This window comes from Brachycentrus maculatus, unplaced genomic scaffold, assembly GCF_059751285.1.
Source record: "Brachycentrus maculatus isolate JH-2025_06_01 unplaced genomic scaffold, ASM5975128v1 h1tg000092l, whole genome shotgun sequence".
NCBI classification, from domain to species: Eukaryota; Metazoa; Arthropoda; class Insecta; order Trichoptera; family Brachycentridae; genus Brachycentrus; species Brachycentrus maculatus.
In genome coordinates this window covers 1,279,142-1,298,420 of record NW_028280846.1, presented here as the reverse complement: position 1 = coordinate 1,298,420, position 19,279 = coordinate 1,279,142, and the positions used below count along the sequence as shown (strand labels likewise).

General features: G+C 29.6%; 1 protein-coding gene across 1 annotated transcript; it reads left to right on the top strand.

Moving 5' to 3' along the window:
* Nucleotides 1-11,801: 11,801 nt before the first annotated feature.
* LOC148310531 (UDP-glycosyltransferase UGT5-like) lies at nt 11,802-18,896 on the top strand. The gene is made up of 3 exons (XM_088258326.1): nt 11,802-11,859; nt 17,763-18,535; nt 18,831-18,896. The coding sequence occupies exons 1-3, from the start codon at nt 11,802-11,804 to the stop codon at nt 18,894-18,896; spliced, it is 897 nt and encodes a 298-aa protein (XP_088114452.1).
* The last annotated feature ends 383 nt before the right edge of the window (nt 18,897-19,279 follow it).

The window sequence follows — 19,279 nt, the reverse complement described above, 5'->3', positions numbered from 1 at the left end:
AAACATACAATATTTTTCCTTGCCTCCTTGAGATATGGCACTCTATAACATTTTTTTTAATTAATTTGTTTCGAGTTATGGTCCCGTGTTTAGTGTTACGGACTCTTGAGCCAGAATTTCTCGGTTCGAACCCACTCTACCACAATTTGATACCTATTTCTAATAATGAGCCGCTTAGGCTCACAGAAATAGTATGAAATTGAATTATTTTTGCGAATAATAAAAATACAAATATTCCCCTATTTTTAAGAAAAAAAAATATTATCATGGTTTTTTTTGTCAGTACATGAAAAAAATTATTTGTTTTGCTAAAATAAATTTTTGATTCAATATTTTAGATTTTCCAACAAACTTTTATATGTCTATCAAACTTTATAGATTTTCACAGCTGCTCTGATACTTTTAACGTTTTTCTGTGTTATTTAATATTTTCATAGACACATCAATCACCTGAATTGATGCGAATCTGAGCAATCAGAAACATAAACGACATGTTAGAAGAATACACATTGAAAACATGAAAAATGCTTTATAAATATACACAATAAAGCACTTGTATTTTACCATTTTTTTAATATATAAATGTAAATATAACATTTAAAGTTTTTTACTGACATTTCTTGACATTTTCCTTTACACTTCATCAACATTGAAGTTTTCTTAGACTTTTATTTTATTTGAGCAATGACTGAGTTTTATTGTTACCGACATCACTAAACCTCAATCTGATGATGTAATGAAGAAATCCTGTCACTGCTCAAATAAATAAAAGTGGAAAACATTGAATAGTTATTACTTTATTATAACCGACGTTATATAATAACACAACAACATAATTTTGAGAACTACATTTAAACAGGTAAAAACTATTTGTACTTTCATCTGTTGTTTGTATGAACATCTATAGTTCTTAAAACTAGTCATATTTACATAGATTAACTTAAGAGTGATATTATATCTACTAATGTTTTGTTTTATATTTAAATCGTCATATTTTTGTAAAAAAATAATCCTAAACCAATAAATATTAAAAAAATGCTGTTGATAATATCACATTCAAAAATTGTCACCTCGTCAGCGTATAAAATTCATTCCCTGCACTTATTTAAAAAAAATCTGTATTCTATCTACTTTATTGTGAATTTCGTACAAGCAAATGAAAATGAAAATATGTCAGCTTAAAGCTTAAAACCTCTCATTACAATTAGAATTTTACTCGCTTTCGCTTGCAACTCACATAGGTGACTTTACAATTTGTGTGATCCTCAAAGCTCTATGCATTCACGCCTAGCCTTTTGGAAATCAGCAGGTGTAAAGCTCTGCACAAAACGTCGTTCTCGTTCTGTGTGTGTTTTTGAATAGAGAAAACCTTCTCACATTAATGCTTTCTCCACTTCCGGAAAGTTATTTTTGTGAGACTCTAAAAAAGTAGGAAATAATTCGTACGGTGAGGATGTGACATTCTGAATGCATAATACAAAGACAAAGGGATTATTTCAATTGAATTTCGTTCAAAATTTAATGAGCTCTTTGAATTCTGTTAAAGGTTTTTTTTATCATAATCTTAGTTAAATATATGTTTAAATGTAAATTTGTAAAACAAAACACCTTATTCAAATTACATAATCCCTTTGATTGACTCGACAGTCAAACTGTGGTTTATATAATAATAACTTTCCATTTTTAATTTGAATTTAATTTGGTTAATATCACTTTTTACCAACCATCAAAACACGTGTCACAATGGATTTTAATAAATAGTTGTATTTACCAAGTCCGCCTCCGTAGTGTAATGGTCAGCACGCTCGGCTACCGTTCAGGAGGTCCGGAGTTCGACTCCCAAGGGGGGTAAAATAAATATAAGTGATTTTTTCACTGTAATATTTATTAAATATTAACATGGACTGGTACCTGAAACGGAGGGCTGATCACCTTTCCTTCATGTGTAAACGATCAAGATAACACTGCATTTATATGACACAGTGCCCTATGCACCATTGGGGTGCGGATAAGGGTTTTATTATTTTATTATTATTTACCAAGTAAAATGTAAATTAACATTGGATAGGTGACATAAGAGACCGGAGAATAAATTAATGAAATCAACTTGAATAATTTATTGTCCGAAATATACATTAAATACAAACAAAATAAATATAGGCCCAAGATGAAAGTTCTTCTGAATTATTGTAATGAGGGTTGGCACGTAATTCACAAAATTTGCGATAAAATTATACAAAAGTTCTACTTTTCTACAACAAGGGAATGTTTTAAAAGAATTACCGAGTTTGAACGGGGTTTTGTTATTTTATGTAGATACATTTTTTCATCCATTGTGGGGTGTGCAAACCATTCGGGAAAAAATCATTTTTTCCTCGAATAAATCCATCGACATAGTCAGATAATGGGAGACCAAATCGGTTTATGGTAATAAACTTAAAAAAATGTTTCACCAGGATTATTAAAATCGGAGCTAGGGAATTGAATTTTGGAGTCTTTACCGCGTAATAAATTTGTTCTCTTACGGTGGAATTTGTTTTTGTTCTCTGCTAATACAAAAACTAATTTCCATTTTTGAGAACTTTCGGCTTAATCTGTCTCTCGCATATTTTATCGCGAAATGATCAAAAATTTCCCGACGATCGGAGGAAAATTTCGAAGCGCTGTTAATTCATTCCAATCAAAAATTTATGGTAGAATTTCATACTGTTCTCTTATATTATGATAAAACAATTTTTCGTCCAATGAACTGAAAAATTTCGTTCATTTTAAATCATTAAAAAAAATCACAGCTTTTTAAATAATGTTTACAAATTTGAAAATCATTTTAAGGTATTTGCAAAAAGGTAATAAACGTGTTTGATAAAAACAATATTTGATATTTCACACTTACGGTCATATTTCATTTTCCATAAGATTTTTCGATTACCATAGAGTTTTTAAATAGAAGTTAGTATTAGTTTTCAATTTTAAATTACAAATAAACAGCACATATGTAACGAAGGGGAAAATATTTTTCCTCACATTTGTATGGGATTTTAATTACAAAGTACAGTAATATTTTTCAAATGTGAATTTTGTCAGATTTAAGTCGAGGAATGCTGTGAAGTATTCCTATAAAAGTCTGGACTAGAATCATGATATCATTAATAAAAAATATAAATACTGGATAAACATAAATTGTTGAAATGATAATCCATTTTTTTAAGCCTCCACTCTATTTTGTATTTTGGCTCTTACAAAATAAATTTTAATAACAAAAAATAAATGATAAAAAAGGAGATAAAGATAGGAGAAATAAAAACAATTACAATAATTAACGAACATACAGGAAAATATAAAATAAGCTATTCGATCTACATTAATTAAATTATATTAGAATGTGGACTGTAAAATGAATCCTATACTCGATAAAAAAGTACTGTTTTCAAATATCTATGTATTGTATATGGTAGATACCAGCCCAGGGTAATATTGATGATATATTAGGGTGAAAAAATCACATATATTTATTAGACCCTCCCTGGAAATCGAACCCGGGACCTCCAGTACAGTAGCCGAGCGTGTTGACCATTACACTACGGAGGCGGACGTATATGTGTATATGTATATATATATATATATATATATATATATATATATATATATATATATATATATATATATATATATATATATATATATATATATATATATTATATATATAGACATATATTTTTATTATAATGTAAAACTTGTGTGGAACAAATAAAAACAAAAAAGCCTTTGATATTTGATCTTACATGGCCATAGTGAGAAATTTTATCGTGAAATCACTTTGAAACTGTGGAGAAGAGCGTGTTTTGTGTTTTCATTAAACGTAGTTGCGACGCCGGGAGCACAAAACATCCCTCGCCCAGGTAGTCGGGTAGTCCCTTTGGAAGGCTTTGGAGGAAATTAGTTTCATTAGTTTGGGATTTCGATGTCATGTCTTTGTGGGTCAATTTACCTCTGGAACGGGCTCATAGGGGTGGAAATCAATTTTAAGAGGGTGTAGGTAAATACAATTTTATTTGGCGAACGTACACCAGCAACACATTTGAAAAAATTTTACTAATAAAGATATTACATACGTACACTATAAGGGGATTTCCTTGCGTAGAAAATATATTTTTCAAATACATTCTCTCCAACATATCTGCAAAATGTAAAAAAACAGAAAGGTAGGTACACTATCAGTGTCTTTTATTTTGATATTATGTTTTGTGTAACATATTACATTTGTCTGTAAAACTCTTCGTTTTATAACCTCTATCTGCATCCGTTGGTACATAGGGCACTACATCTTATCTGAAAAGTGGTATCTTAATCGCTTCTTACGTGAAGGCATGGTGATCAGACCTGCGCTTCAGATACACAGGATAATATTAGTATTACAGGGAAAAACCACTGAATTTTTTTGGCCCCTCTGTAAATCGAACCCGGGCCCTAGAGGCGCAAGTTTTCTCAAATTAGCGATAGATGGCTCCAGTGGCTTCACACGTAAAGCGTCATGAGGTTTATGATAAACATATAAAAGAGTTCCAAAAATTTGAGTAGTGTAGTTTTCATGGGTAGAATGGTGAATATTACACATGTGTAAAGTGATAACTTAACCAGCCTATAACAGGCCATAACCACTGTAAATACCCAGAATACCATATTCTTTTTCACATATGTTGAGAGGTTACAATGTAAATAAGGCACCTAAGTGGAGAAACACAGGTTTGTGAACAAGTATTTTTCCAATATAATATTTTTCATTATTACCCTGGACTGGTACCTGAAGCGGAAGGCTAATTACCCTTCCTTCAATCAAGATAACACTGCGTTTATATGATGCAGTGACCTATGCACCATTGGGCGCAGATGTAAGGGCAAGGGCTAAAAGAAGAAGAAGTTGTTTTTTTAATGATAAAATTAATTCAATAACTGTTCTTGTGAAAATAGATATTTAGGAACCTGGGACATTTAGTTTTGTACGTAAATCATTTATTTTTAAAGTAATATTATAAAATATGAGATGACAAATCCTCCGACTAGATAAATTTATTCAAGACAGTATTAAATTCTGTTGAGTCCTAAAGTTATGTAGTTCTCAAGTTCCTGTTCCCAACTTGTTCTTGAGATTTGTAACGCTGCCAAATAAATTGCATTCGAATCACAATAAGAACCAAGAACAAACGGGACAAACAACCATGAAAATCATTTCTGATTTTGTACTTTATTCCAAAACTTTCAAAAAGGAAACTTGTTCCAAAACTCACTGCAAGACCTGTGCACTCACAACTTAATTGACATAAAAGGTAACACCATTTTTTTAAATACATTTTATTAGATTTATGTTTTGTACTGACATTTCTTGGTGGAGCTGCATTTTATACAATAAAATAACAACTTAATAGTTTTTTTCTAAATAAATTTATTTGAAAAAAAGGAAAAAAAAGCATTTTTTTATAATATATACATTTTACTTGTTATAACTATCTCTTGAAATCTCTTTTTCATCTTACGATGCATTTAGCATCGTTAGCAAACACTAGTGTGTGATAATAATACTGAATGCAATGAAACACGTGTCTCAATAGATTTTTAAATAATGGTGAAGAAAATTAAGTAAAATTTACATTCGAAATCGATAGATTTTACCACAAAATGACAACGGAATGAATTCATGAACAAATGCTTTTGTGTCCAAATCATTGTTCACAAATCTGGGTCTTTTCACTAAGGACCTATTTTTCATTTTTACATCTCAACAAAGAAAAATATGGAATTCTGAGTATCTACATACATATAGTGGTCAATCATAGGTAGAATGGTAAATAGATACTTGGGTATAAAGTGATCACATAACCGGCCTATGAGAGGTCACAAGCCCTGTAAATACTTACACTTCCATATTCTTCTTTATCTTTGTTGAGATATTTAAATTTTTCCTATTTATTTATTATTTTTTTATTGGGTAATTTTTAAAGCGGCGTTTTCGTAAGAAATGCTTTAAGGCGACTTACGATTTACAGTGATTTTAACATTCAAAAGGACATAAATAAATAATTGTTTTTCACCATTATATACAAAAAGATACAGATTTCTATGTTGTTTTTTATTCCTCTTCATTGGAGATAATCCAGATTTGTGAACAAGTAGTTGGACACACTCAAAATGTTGTGGATTCAGATTATTTTAAACTAAAAACATGGATACGTAATTTGCAGTCGATTTATTAAAAACGTAATTTTCTCACTTTATCCCATTTTGAGAAACGCAGAATCCTATGTTTGGGTTTCACGTGACCCAGTTGCGAGTAATGAAGACAAAAGATGGATGCAGAGGTCGTTTTGTTCTCACCCTCAATTTTCTACTCTGCCACCCTGAGCCCTGAGCCGAGAGTTCAAATTTGGTAAAATGCCAATCGCACAAGTTGACAAGCCGTACAGTACTCGAAGCCTGCAGTTCAAGGTGAAATTGGAAAATTATGGAATGAATTATGCCTTCTCGAGCCCGCGGAAAACTTTAAAATTGCGAATTTAGGGTAGAATTGAAAATATGATTTATTAATGCCATTTCTTCATGCTAACTGACGTGGCTTTGGTAAATGCACATAAAAAGGTAATTCCTTAAAATTAAAAACTGTTAAAAATTAACTTTTTATTTTAATCATTGAATATTATAAAACGACAACTAAATAGCTTTTTATATTTTTTTTTTGACATGTGATCGAATTTTATCGTTACCGAGTTCATCAGAAGGATGAAACTTGGTTACTGGTCACATAAAATCAAATTAGAAAACGCTATTTGGTTGTTGTTTTATAATATTTTGTGCAGTTCCATCGAAGAAATGTCTGTGAAAAACGTAAATCTAAATATAATGAAATAAAAACTTTATATAATAGTTTATTTATGAGGCGAATGTAATTGGAAAATGGAGCAGAGGAAGACCGAGAAAAACTTGACACGACCAAGTATGCCAAATACTTGAAAGGTTAGGAGTCGAAACAATCGGCAGGTATGTATTAGGAGATGCATGAACGAGAATGAGGCAAAGAATGTTTGCAAGGACAGAGTGGTGTGGCGTTTTATTCTCTATGCCTGGTTTGTTAGTTTTTTTTATATAAAAGTTTTTATCACATATATAGGAAATGTTTATATTATATTTTATATCTTAAAACAAACTATGTGCTTGTTATTTCATTATATTAAATGGACTGCTTCCAAGTAATTTTAGTTCAAAACTTAAATTTAGAAAATCCAAGTAATTATTTAAATTCGAAAAGTGGTTTTTAGTTCATTCTTCATTCAATCTAAAACGCATTTTACAAGTTTTACAAAGATTTTAAAATAAAAATATAAATTGTCAATGTAATATAGTATTATAGATATAAATTCTTTGTCGAATTTACACAAAAATATTACATAATTTATTATAAACTCTCTCTCTCTAAATTTTACTTTATTTTCCTTTAATTTTATTCAAAAATAAATCTCATACAATACAACTCGTATATTCGAATTAGTTTGTATTATTGTTATGTGTTCAATATTACAGTTTTGAATTAATTAATCGTAAGTATTGTTATTTATTAAATACATAAACATTACTTCTGTTTTTCTACTTATCGTAATAAGTTACACTAGAATATAATCCGAATATCTTCATACTTAGTTTATGTCTGAACTATGTATAATAGAAACGATATTATGGAATAAATTTCTTCTAATACTATGTTTTAGAGCAATGAATGACTATGGCAATTATTGTACCTCGCATAACGTTGGAGGTATGTTTATTATATTCCTACTTTAATAAACAATGACATTGTTTTTAGTTACTGAGATTTTATGATAACGTTTCGTTCTGAATCGCCAACTTAGTATAATGGTTTGTACATGTATGTTGGCATTCATTAGTTCCTGGTTTGATTCCTGAAATCGTTTTTGATATTGTATTTTAATCATATATTTTTTAGAACAAAGCTGATCCTTCGTCTTAATGTATTTTATGAAACATCACAAAAACACCTTATATGGTACATACATTACTCAAACAACGAATTTTTATTTTTCTTCATTATTATCTCGCTTAGTTGTGATAATAACAATTATTTTCATGTTATTCACAAAGCAGTAGACGAAATACTTTCTTCTTTAGACTCCTGTCTTCTACTGCTGCATCTTCCTCTTCTTCTGGAAGGCCTCTTCCTTATCCTTCTATTTTTTTCGGGCTGTTGGTGCTTGCAGCGCATTTTTACCCGAGGTATTAAATAATATATTGTTTCAAAATTCTTCACCTTTGCTTTCCATTTTCCCTTTATTTTTAAACTCCACCCCTTGACTAAACCCCTTTCCCCCTAAATTATCCCCCTCCTTATTTGTGGAACGGATAATAATTGTTTATGTGTAAATTTATATTTAGATCTAAAGATGGAAACATAGCTTCCGAAACTAGTCGTTATAATAAAATAAACTCATGTGGAAAAAACAAGTGTTTTTCTTTTACAATCTTTTATGAGCACTTTAGTTCCATCTCATAAATTTAAGTGGTTTTATCAATTGATTTGGTAGTCACATTGTGGTAATATATACATTTTTAATTTAAGATTTACTTGGTAAATTCCACTATTTCGTTCATATTACATGAAAAAATGGTTTAACCATCTAAAACTTAAATTAAAAATAAATTTAATAAAAATAAAACTTTGTTTTAAAATCACCATAAATCAATCATTTTTAAAACAAATTTACATTTTAATTATAAAATGAAAAATCACAAAGTTTTTGCTTCTAATATAAATTATAAAAATAAATAAATATGGTTGATTTACGGCACATAACAATAACATTTAATTTTGATAAATTGTTATCCTGAACTTGTAGCCTAGGACTGATCACCTTACTTTCGTATAATTAAAGATCAAAATAATCCCCAAGGATCACATTCAATGGGTGCAGGTAAAGTTGGGAATAAGAAATTCACATATTCCGTGTTTCTGCTTAAATGCCGAATTCATTAGTAGAATTAAATAAGCAGTTGCTATGTAATTACGGGAAAATTACCAATGATAAGGAGAAAATGCTCCTTAATTATTTATATTGTCTTGTATACAAAAACCTTCCCATTTTATTTCATTCCACGTTCGTTAGCGGCTCCTATTACTTTGCGTTCAATATACCTATACTCTACACTACACAGAGACATAACAAGGAGGTTATTTTCACTGATCAACTCAATTATTCCGGGCGCGTAGTTTTCCCCGGGCTACGCTGGAGTACACGAGAGACAAGGAAATCCTCAACCCTGCAACCTACGGCCGTGTGAAGATAAGGACGCTGCCATTATTATGCGATTGTAAGAGGGGGAGAGGGAATAGGGACCGTGTCGCGGAGAGACCAACCCTCCGACGCCTTCCAAATCGCTTAGTGGTGTTCGTCAAAAAATATATCTCCTCTTCTAATATGTGCCTCTGGTAAACGGAATATCGTGCGTGGAGTAAAATTAGTTACAGGATGGTGCAATCGAAGATTTGTTTATTTTCTTACACATATACCTTTTTTCTCCTGAAACTCAATATAAGCGCTTTTCGATAAAAATGCGAACATGAAAGAAATGTGCTCAAATTGGATAAATTCTGCTTTCGCTTAAATGTCTTATATTGTGTGATGCTTTAAAAACACTTAACAAATCCGTGATTCTTCATGTATTGTTAATTAAAGTTCTTTTTCATGGAATAAATTTGTTTATATGCCACATATAAAATAATTTACTAAAATTAAACAGATCAGATTCGAGATTTTTAACCTACAGACGATATGTCATAATCATGGGTATCTTAACTTGAGATGAATTTACTGTTTTCATACGTGACGTAAGATGGGTCTGAGAATCCCAGGGCTTGCGATTTAGCATTTGGCGTCTATTATATTCATATAAAAGTGCTACATTGTAAGACACGTGTTATGACAAATCCCTCAATATAAATACATATACCTACACAATGCGTTAATGTGCTGTCTGACGTCACTGAATGTTAAATTAACTGTTCATTATGACCAAGCATTAAATAACCAAACACCGTAGGACAATTTTGACAGTTAATCTAGCTTTGAGACTGCAATTAAGATTTTATATCTCCAATGAACGTGTGCTTTTTAAAAGCTTTGTTAACTCTCTCAGGAAATGCAATTTCCGTCATTTTAAGCTTTCACGACAACTCAAAAGCTTCCAATTAAGGTCTGGCCAATACGGTAAGAAACCACCCTGCATTTTAAAAAAATCGTGAGGCTGTCACCTCGAAATCCAGAGGGTGGCTATAAGTGTCGACCTTTCTAAACTTACTTAGTCGGAAAATTTAAGGGTAGGGCTATTAAGTTTAATGTTCATTTATGAAAACTCTGGAAGTTTGAACAACCCTTCTAATTTATTATCTTAAATTCTCAATATGTATTCAAATATGCCATCATTAAAGAATTTTTCTTCAAACGATCTTTATACTCGAATTTCATTTCCATATCCATATTTAATATTCCCACAGAAAAATATGATGAGATTTTTATTTAAATATCGTTAATGAATCCCAACATTGTCAATAGTTTCAAAATGTATAATTTTCAAACCCTTATCCACACCGATGATGCATAGGGCACTTCTTATATAAACGCAGCGTTATCTTGATCATTAATACACGAAGGAAAGGTGATCAGCCCTCCGCTTCAGGTACCAGTCCAGGATACTATTTAATAAATAGTAAAGTGAAAAAATCACTTAATGTTTATTTCACCCCCTCCTGGGAATTGAGCCCGAGACCTCCAGAGCGGTAGCCGAGCGTGCTGACCATTGCACTACGGAGGCGGACAATTGTACCTAACTTTTAATAAATTCGCTTAATGTCTCGTAAGATTAGAAAATAAATATTTAATGAAAAAGAATTGTGATACCAAGTTTATTATTATTAAGAAATACTTTTTTCGTAAACATTAAAGTAATTTTATACTTTTAACGAATAAACTTTTAAAAATTACATTATTTGATGACAAACTTCAATATCAGAATATTTAAGAAAACGTTTTAAAATGAGAATTACTATTTTAATGTTACTTAATTTATGCGCTGAAGTTTTTAATCATTTAAGTATTGATTTGGTAGTGTAGAAGTTATTATTATATTTATTTCAATAAGAAGTATATATTTTACAATCTATCAAGAAAAAATGTTAATTTAAAGTTTAAATTTTCAAAAAATTAAACTCATTTAGAGATTGCTTTTGATTTTAAAAAAATCTAGATTTGAATCAAGTAATTACTCCAGAGTTATGAAACAACTTCACCCAGTCCCAGTCTAATTTCTGGTATCTGTTTGAATTTTGAATAAAACGTGCGGGTAAAATATTTTCTTCGTTATAAAAAGTATTTTGAGTCATGATTTGAAATTTATTTACTTTAAAAAACAAACATTTAATATCTGAATAAATTATTTATATGTTTAATATGTTCTATATTGGATATATCGCTCACTCCTTTCAACAACGTCATATATAAAAAAAAGATTTTTCAGGAGATCGTTTTTAAAATTTAAGAATATAATAAAATGTATTAAAAATAAATATCAAGCCACTTATTCAACTTTTTACTGTGCAACAGATCATTTTAAGTAAAACCTGATGATTTTTTCTCCATTTGAAAAATATTTAGTAAATTTATAAATAATAATTAAACAATATCCTTTCTTTAAAATGGAAAAACAACAATTTCTACCCTGTAGCGGGTAAATATAAAGTTAAAAATATGACGCTTTTGCTGGGATGTAGTACATTTTCTGGGCATTCCGAAAACATGCACTGCTGAAAATTGACGATTTTTGAAATATGGCGTTGTTGAAAGGAATGAGCGATATAAATATAAATAAAATAGTAAGTAGCTATTTACATCTTTTATTTATTTTTTGGGGAAGTCGTATAAAGCAGTCGATATTGGTCCGCAATGATGTGAACTGATCAAATAAAAAAAAGTCGAGGACATTATCCTGACAACGACACCTTTTTTCTGACACCGACACTAAAAGGCTATATGAGAAAAAATCCAAGGTGATATGGTAAATAGTTTATTTGCAAAATTCACATCGTATTTTTTAATTATTCACGTGCTTTCAATATTCGATAATGAAAAAGAAAACCAATTGTATTGGTAATATCACAATAATTAAACTCTAATACAGCGACCTCTATATTGTCTTTTACTCATTAACTAAGTACCTACATGAAAGTTAATGATATTTGTTAAAACCAACATTTCAGTTTCTAGACGCTAGATGGCGCGCGTCAAAATTTCGTTACAAATATACTACCTTGTAACTAACTTCATAGTTAAAGTTGCACTGGCTTATTTTCTTTTCTTTATTAAAATTTCCACTTTTTTCACACAGCAGTAAGAAATATATTGGTATTATTTTGAGAAACATTTTTTTATATATATTTTTATTTTTTACATATTTTAACTTTATTTATATCTGAATTGTAAATATAATTTATTACGTAGAGTAATCAGTAGACATTAACTTTATCCTTTGGTATATTAAAGTAATAAAAAAAGAGAGTGTAAAAGAAAAAAAAAATATTGTTTGACATCTCATCAAAGATGAAGAAGAATATGGAAGTCTGGGCCTCGTTAATGCCCAGACTTCCATATTCTTCTTCATCTTTGATGAGATGTCAAAAAATAATATGAAAATAACTCCTGTAATTCGAGATAATCCAGATTTTGTGAACAAGTAATTTATTAAAAAATATCAAATCAATTAACAGTTATTTTGTTTTAATTTCTTTTTTGAATTTATCATCATCTTTCCTCAACCTCATTTCTTCTAGTAAGGAATTAAAATTGTTATTTCGACAAACTAGTGCTGTATATTTATGTAACATACAATTGAGATGTTCAATGCCCTCCCTACTTTTTGAGGTAAAAAAATCGTATAACAATGAATATAGAAAATGGTACACCAATGACAGGCGCCGTGGCGTAGTTGGGTAGACGCTCTACTTCGGAACTGGGGTCTCGGGTTCAATTACCGCCAAGTACAAAATAAATTCAAGAAAGATTCATTTTAAATATATCTGGTTATTTGTGATGTAGTTTTCGCATTTACCTTACTTATTTTTACTATCGTACCTGCAGACAAGTCTCTAAAAGTAGTGGCTTTGAGGGTTATTCCTTTTTTTAAATGTAACACATCAGAATTATGGTGAAATTTGTAAGATAGATCTACAGTTAAGAATTGTTTTTTAATTAGAGAAATATCGATATTTCAATAATTCTAAATAATATGTGTTTGATTTTTCAATGTTGTAAACATATTGTAACGCATATTTTTCCATTAAATCTAGCTTCCAGGGGTGGCATGTCTCAATTACATGCTCCAAAAGACCGACGCCTTTATTTCCTCCCACTTCCTCCTGACAATGGGGGCTGGTTCCAGGTTTTCAGTACTTGAAGGGGAGGACCGTCGACTCCTTTAAAAAAACCTTTTGTCAACGATGTCACAAATGAGCTGTGAAAATCTGACGAACGCTTTAAATCTGCGGGGGCAATTTGTTTGGGGTTATTTATGGCCGTTATATTTAACAGGTAACAGTAATTTAACGTAATATTTATAAAAGTAACTCGCTAACCTCTTGTTTTTAAACCTCTCTCTAAAAGATATGAAAAGGAGGATTTCTTTTTTATTCATAAGGTATTATTTTCATATCAAAAATAAAATTATCAATAATAATCAAATAAAGAGAAAAAGATTTTAATTTTGAGGATTGGAAGGACGGGGAAGGTGAATTTGATAAATATTTCTTGAGTTTACTTAATGATTTGCAAAGAGTCAAACCAGCATATTGACATGTATATAATGATAAAATATCCCTACTTTATAACTTATCAGAACTAATTAAATGCAAAATCAACAATTTATATTTATTTTGATAACAAACTATTTACAAGGCATAGTTTTTGAACTTATATAAAAATTTATGAAAAGCAATATTGTACATAAGTATTAAGGTATTTATTGATTTGAATTACCTTATTTCATATTTTACCTATCGAAACTAGAACCATGGAATATGAAAAATGAAACTATTATAGAATAGTTGAAAAATGTCGCAAATAAAAGAAGCAGAGGTATTTTCCAGTTTTCTTTTCGGACAATATTTTATTGAGCAGGAAAACATAATGTTCATAAAAGTCAGACAGCTAATTTTACACTATTTCTGCGACTAGTATGCAGGTACTGTCGAAATCTATGATTCCCTGATACGCAACGAAGAAAAACATTAGGAAAACGACGTAACAATCCGACAAAACTCTCTTATATATTTCTGTTCTCCTGGTAATTTGCACTATATGATGCTCTTTTCATCAATCACAGAGACATTATTTTTTCTAGGGATTTTTTTTTAATCCGACAGCATAGCTGATTTATGGTATATTTAAATTAAAAAAATAGTCATCGGAAATTATTGCTTCGTTTTTTTTGTTTGCCTTTGAGAATAGTTTTTGAAACTTGCATTTAACCCGAGAATTTTCCATAAAAATGTTAATTTTTATTCCTTCAAAGCTATGAATTTAAAAAAACTCAATTTAGATTTTCCATTTCTCATACATTCATTTTTTTTTAATCAATACTTTTAAATAACATATTTGCAGAGAGCAAGCAAGTATTTAATTTTTATGAATTATTTTAAAAATTCATAGGTAGGTAACAAATATTTTATTGTCCCGTAATATTAAATATTTTGTTACATTTTTGTGCGACTCCGTATACCAGGAGCGCATAACACCGAGGAGGTAAAGCGTTTGTGACCGAGTGACGTTCCGTAGACTCAAAATAAAAAACGATAAACGTCTCTCAACTTGATGTCCGAAGAACTGATCCTCATACAAATACACGTAAAACATAATAAGAGTTTGGTTTTGTACATTTACATTGGAGGTTTAAGAGGAGGGGAGAAGGGGGCGGAGTTTGTGCCTATATCCAGTAGCAAAATGTGTACGCAGGAACGAGCCATGATATCCAAGCGTTTCATGTTCCCCTAATACTTTACGGTCTGCTAGTTTGTAGGTCTGCCTCAGACACCCTAAAATAAAATATAAAAATATTAATTGCATATAAAAAAATGAGCCTTTTTATCATTTTTATCGCGGTTTTGACAAACATAGGTATATATTATGCAATCTACTAACTAAATATAAAAATTATATGAATTTTTTTTATTTCTATTTAAAATCTTAATGAAACATAAACCTCATTGCTTATGTAATATTTCCCTTAAATTTTGTTGTAAGTATTTAAAACGAATCCATTTTTTTTACATTAAGAAAATGCGAATATCCCATGAGCTGAAATTTCTAAAGCATTTTAATAAGAATAAAAATCAAATTTAATTATATTTTTTCCTCTTGAATTTTTTTCATGAATATTTTTGCTATCTATTTACTCACTTGTCAATAAAATCAGTAAGATTATGTGTGACTTTCATACATCATCCGAAAAAAATATTATTTTGTTGATAATATATAGTACCTACGTTCACTCATTTATTAGATTATATTTCTTTCTATTTTTGATCAATATGATCGAAAAAAATATACTTTAAGACTTAAAAGTCGTTTGCGTTTGCAAGGAATCACTAGTTTTTCCTTACTTTAAAATTAATCAGTTGATAATGAAAGAAATTCACCTATATATTTGTAAATAATATTGACTTCGTTTTATAATTTCTCGATTTCATCTGATATACATAGTAAAAGTCTTTGAACGACAAATATCAAAAACTGTAATCGAAAGAGTTTAAAAGTAATCATTCAATATTCTTACGTTGTATATTAAAATGCATTAAACACTTAAGAATTTTGTTTAAACTTATTTTGCTAAATTGTCCATTCCATCTAGTAATCAACGTTTAATATGATTGAACGTAATGAACGTGATAGGTCGCCGGATTCAGTCAATGCCACTGAAGTTATTAGATGAAAATATTTTTTTCCGGTCTATTCAACATCAGTTTCTACCGTATGACAAAAGAGTTATTACAATATAACTAATCGTTAAAAATAACCATAGAACGAAATGTGAATTGTATCTCGCAATCATACTCCAACCTTGATAATTCTTTATCTCTTAAATGCCGGTATTCTTAGTCCATTATTTTTGCTTATATCGCGATTGTGTTGCATTTTTGCAATCTTGGAAAATTAATATAAATACAAAAAATGTTTAATGTTCAAAAGAGTAATAAAGGCTATCTTTTTATCATAATAATTTTTATCCATTTGGAAACCGTGTGAAAAAAGCGTATTCTTTAAAATGTTTAGAATAAAAACATTAAAGCTATGATTTCATCATTAAAGTAGACTTGAATTCACTAACTTATAATAACTTATATAAAATACAAATATATGATGACTTTAATGTACATACAATTTGACAATTCACGATCAGGAATATAAAAGTGGGAATGAAATATTGTGCATATTTTTTTATTATTTCGTAGGTACCAAGCCTTTTGTACCAATAAACATATATTAATATATATTTAGGATCATTATTAGCGATATTCCATAAGTCGTAGCTAGATCACAGAGTCACTTGAACATTTGGTAATTAATAAAAATATATTGAATTTACTTAACATATTTTCGTTTCTTAAACTCATTGACCTAATGTTGGCCACCTCCGAAGAGCTATTGCCCTTGTGAAGTGAAAATAGCATTTGGTTTCTGTGCTAGAGGTCCCGGATTCAATACAAAATAAAAATCATAAATTCTTTGCTGTAATAATTATTTGATATCACTCTGGCACCAAAAAATTTACCATAATAAAAATACAGCGTCGATACGATGCAGTGCTCTATGCCCTTTTAAGTACGGAAAAGGGTCGTTACAGTTAGTCGTTCAAATAAAGTATTACAATAAATATCGCTGAATAAATAAATAAATACAAGCTTATATATATATATATATATATATATATATATATATATATATATATATATATATATATATATATATATATATATATATATATATATATATATATATATATATATATATGTATATATATATATATATATATATATATATATATATAAATATATATATATATATATATATATATATATATATATATATATATATATATATATATATATATATATATATATATATATATATATATATATATATATATATATATATATATATATATATATATATATATATATATATATATATATATATATATATATATATATATATTTATTAATATATATATATATATATATATATATATATATATATATATATATATATATATATATATATATATATTATATATTATTTTAATATAAACATATCTATATTGAAATTAATACTTGCATTGCTGTATTCATTCACCGTTTCACAAGAACCTAAGGGTACCAGTTAATCTAGACTACGAGTAATTTGATGCAGTTAAAGAAATTCGATATATTTGAGGTCTAACTTCCAATCCGCAATTGCCAATCCTCTCATTTATAGTTTCCACTTAGTTTTATTCCGTCTCTAGTCGCTTTGTGCAACTCCAAAGTAATTACAGAAATTACGTTTGTAACCTTCAATATAATTTGTTCTCTTTTCTATACCAGTTTTTTTTTGCAGTTTTAATATCAGTGATGTTACTTACAATCATTTTCCTGGTTATCTGTTCCCCCCCGGCACGTTCACATGACATTCTCGGAGTTTTTCAATTTCCTTATAGAAGTCATTTTGAAGCGTTTGAGCCTTTACTGAGGAGATTGGCAGAAAGGGGGCATAATGTCACTGTTATCAGCAACTTCCAGATGGAAGATCCCCCTAAAAACTATCAAGAAATAAACATCGAAGGGTTTATAAAAATAAACCAAAACTGTGAAAGTCGTCTACATTTAAACAACATTGAATTAATTAACAATTTTGGAATTTTAGATATTGTGCGGCAGTTTACAACGAGTGTACGAATTTGCGAACATTTTTTAAAAGACCCTGCGATTCAGAGCATTTTAAAATCTGGTGAAACATTCGATATAATTCTCGCTGAACAATATTTCGGGGACTGCAATCTTGGCTTTGTCCATAGATTCAACAGCAAATTAATCGGTTTAACTTTTCAAAGCATGTTACCCTGGCAGTTCGACAGAATGGGCGCACCTAATAATCCTTCATACACCCCAATATCTTTTTTCCATTTCTCTGCCGAGATGCATTTTCTTAATCGCATAGGAAACACCATAACGGGGATAGTTTTAAACGTTTTGCATAATGTTGTATCTCAGATGGGTGAACAGCGAATTTCGATGAAGTATCTTGATCCCAAAATTCCGCCAATTAAAGATTTGGCAAGTAAAACAAGCCTTATGTTGGTGAATTCATATTTTCCGCTTAATGGCATCATACCCAGAAGTCCGAACGTTATTGAAGTTGGTGGAATGCATATTAAGGAATCCCACGGCATACCCACGGTAAGTTTATTTATTTTTTTCATGTACGAAACTGCTGGTCATCATCATCAAGAAACTCAGGGATAACCTATTACTACAACAGGATAATTGTATCCAAATTATTTAACCTAGTTTTGCTATTATCCTCTTTATCTTACATATTTCATACACATTTTTATTCCTCCTCCATTTCTCCCAAATACCATTTTTTTTTACTATCTCACATTCTATAACTTAAATTATAGCGATGTAATCCTTGTTGATGAAATCGTTTAAAAAATATGTTCATAAAACCATTTTTATCTGCTGCGATCAGATACAGAAATTACCCAACTTATTGATTAGTCCGACGGGGTGTCCTATAGAAATCAAAATTTTCTAACCTTATGAAATAAACTTTGGATCAAAAACATTTGACATGTCAGAAAAAAACGTAAAGCATATTTTGCTTAGACAATGTGGCTTGGTAATGCTGAAGTCATAAAAGAATCAATAAAAAATTACCATATCCCAATTGAACTTTTAAACAAAAAGTATGTATCTGCCATTCACGAAGAGGCAAAACCAAATAATTGAATCATTATCTTTATTATAATAAACTTACAAGTTTTTTTTTCAACGTACCTACTGTATTATTTTCGTGGCCTTGTCTATTCTGAAAGAAATCTACGACAAAAAGTTTTTGATTTTTCACGGGTTTTATCAATGCTGATTAGTTTGCGCATCCAGGGGAACTCAACCATTGACATCATCTCATTAAATAGT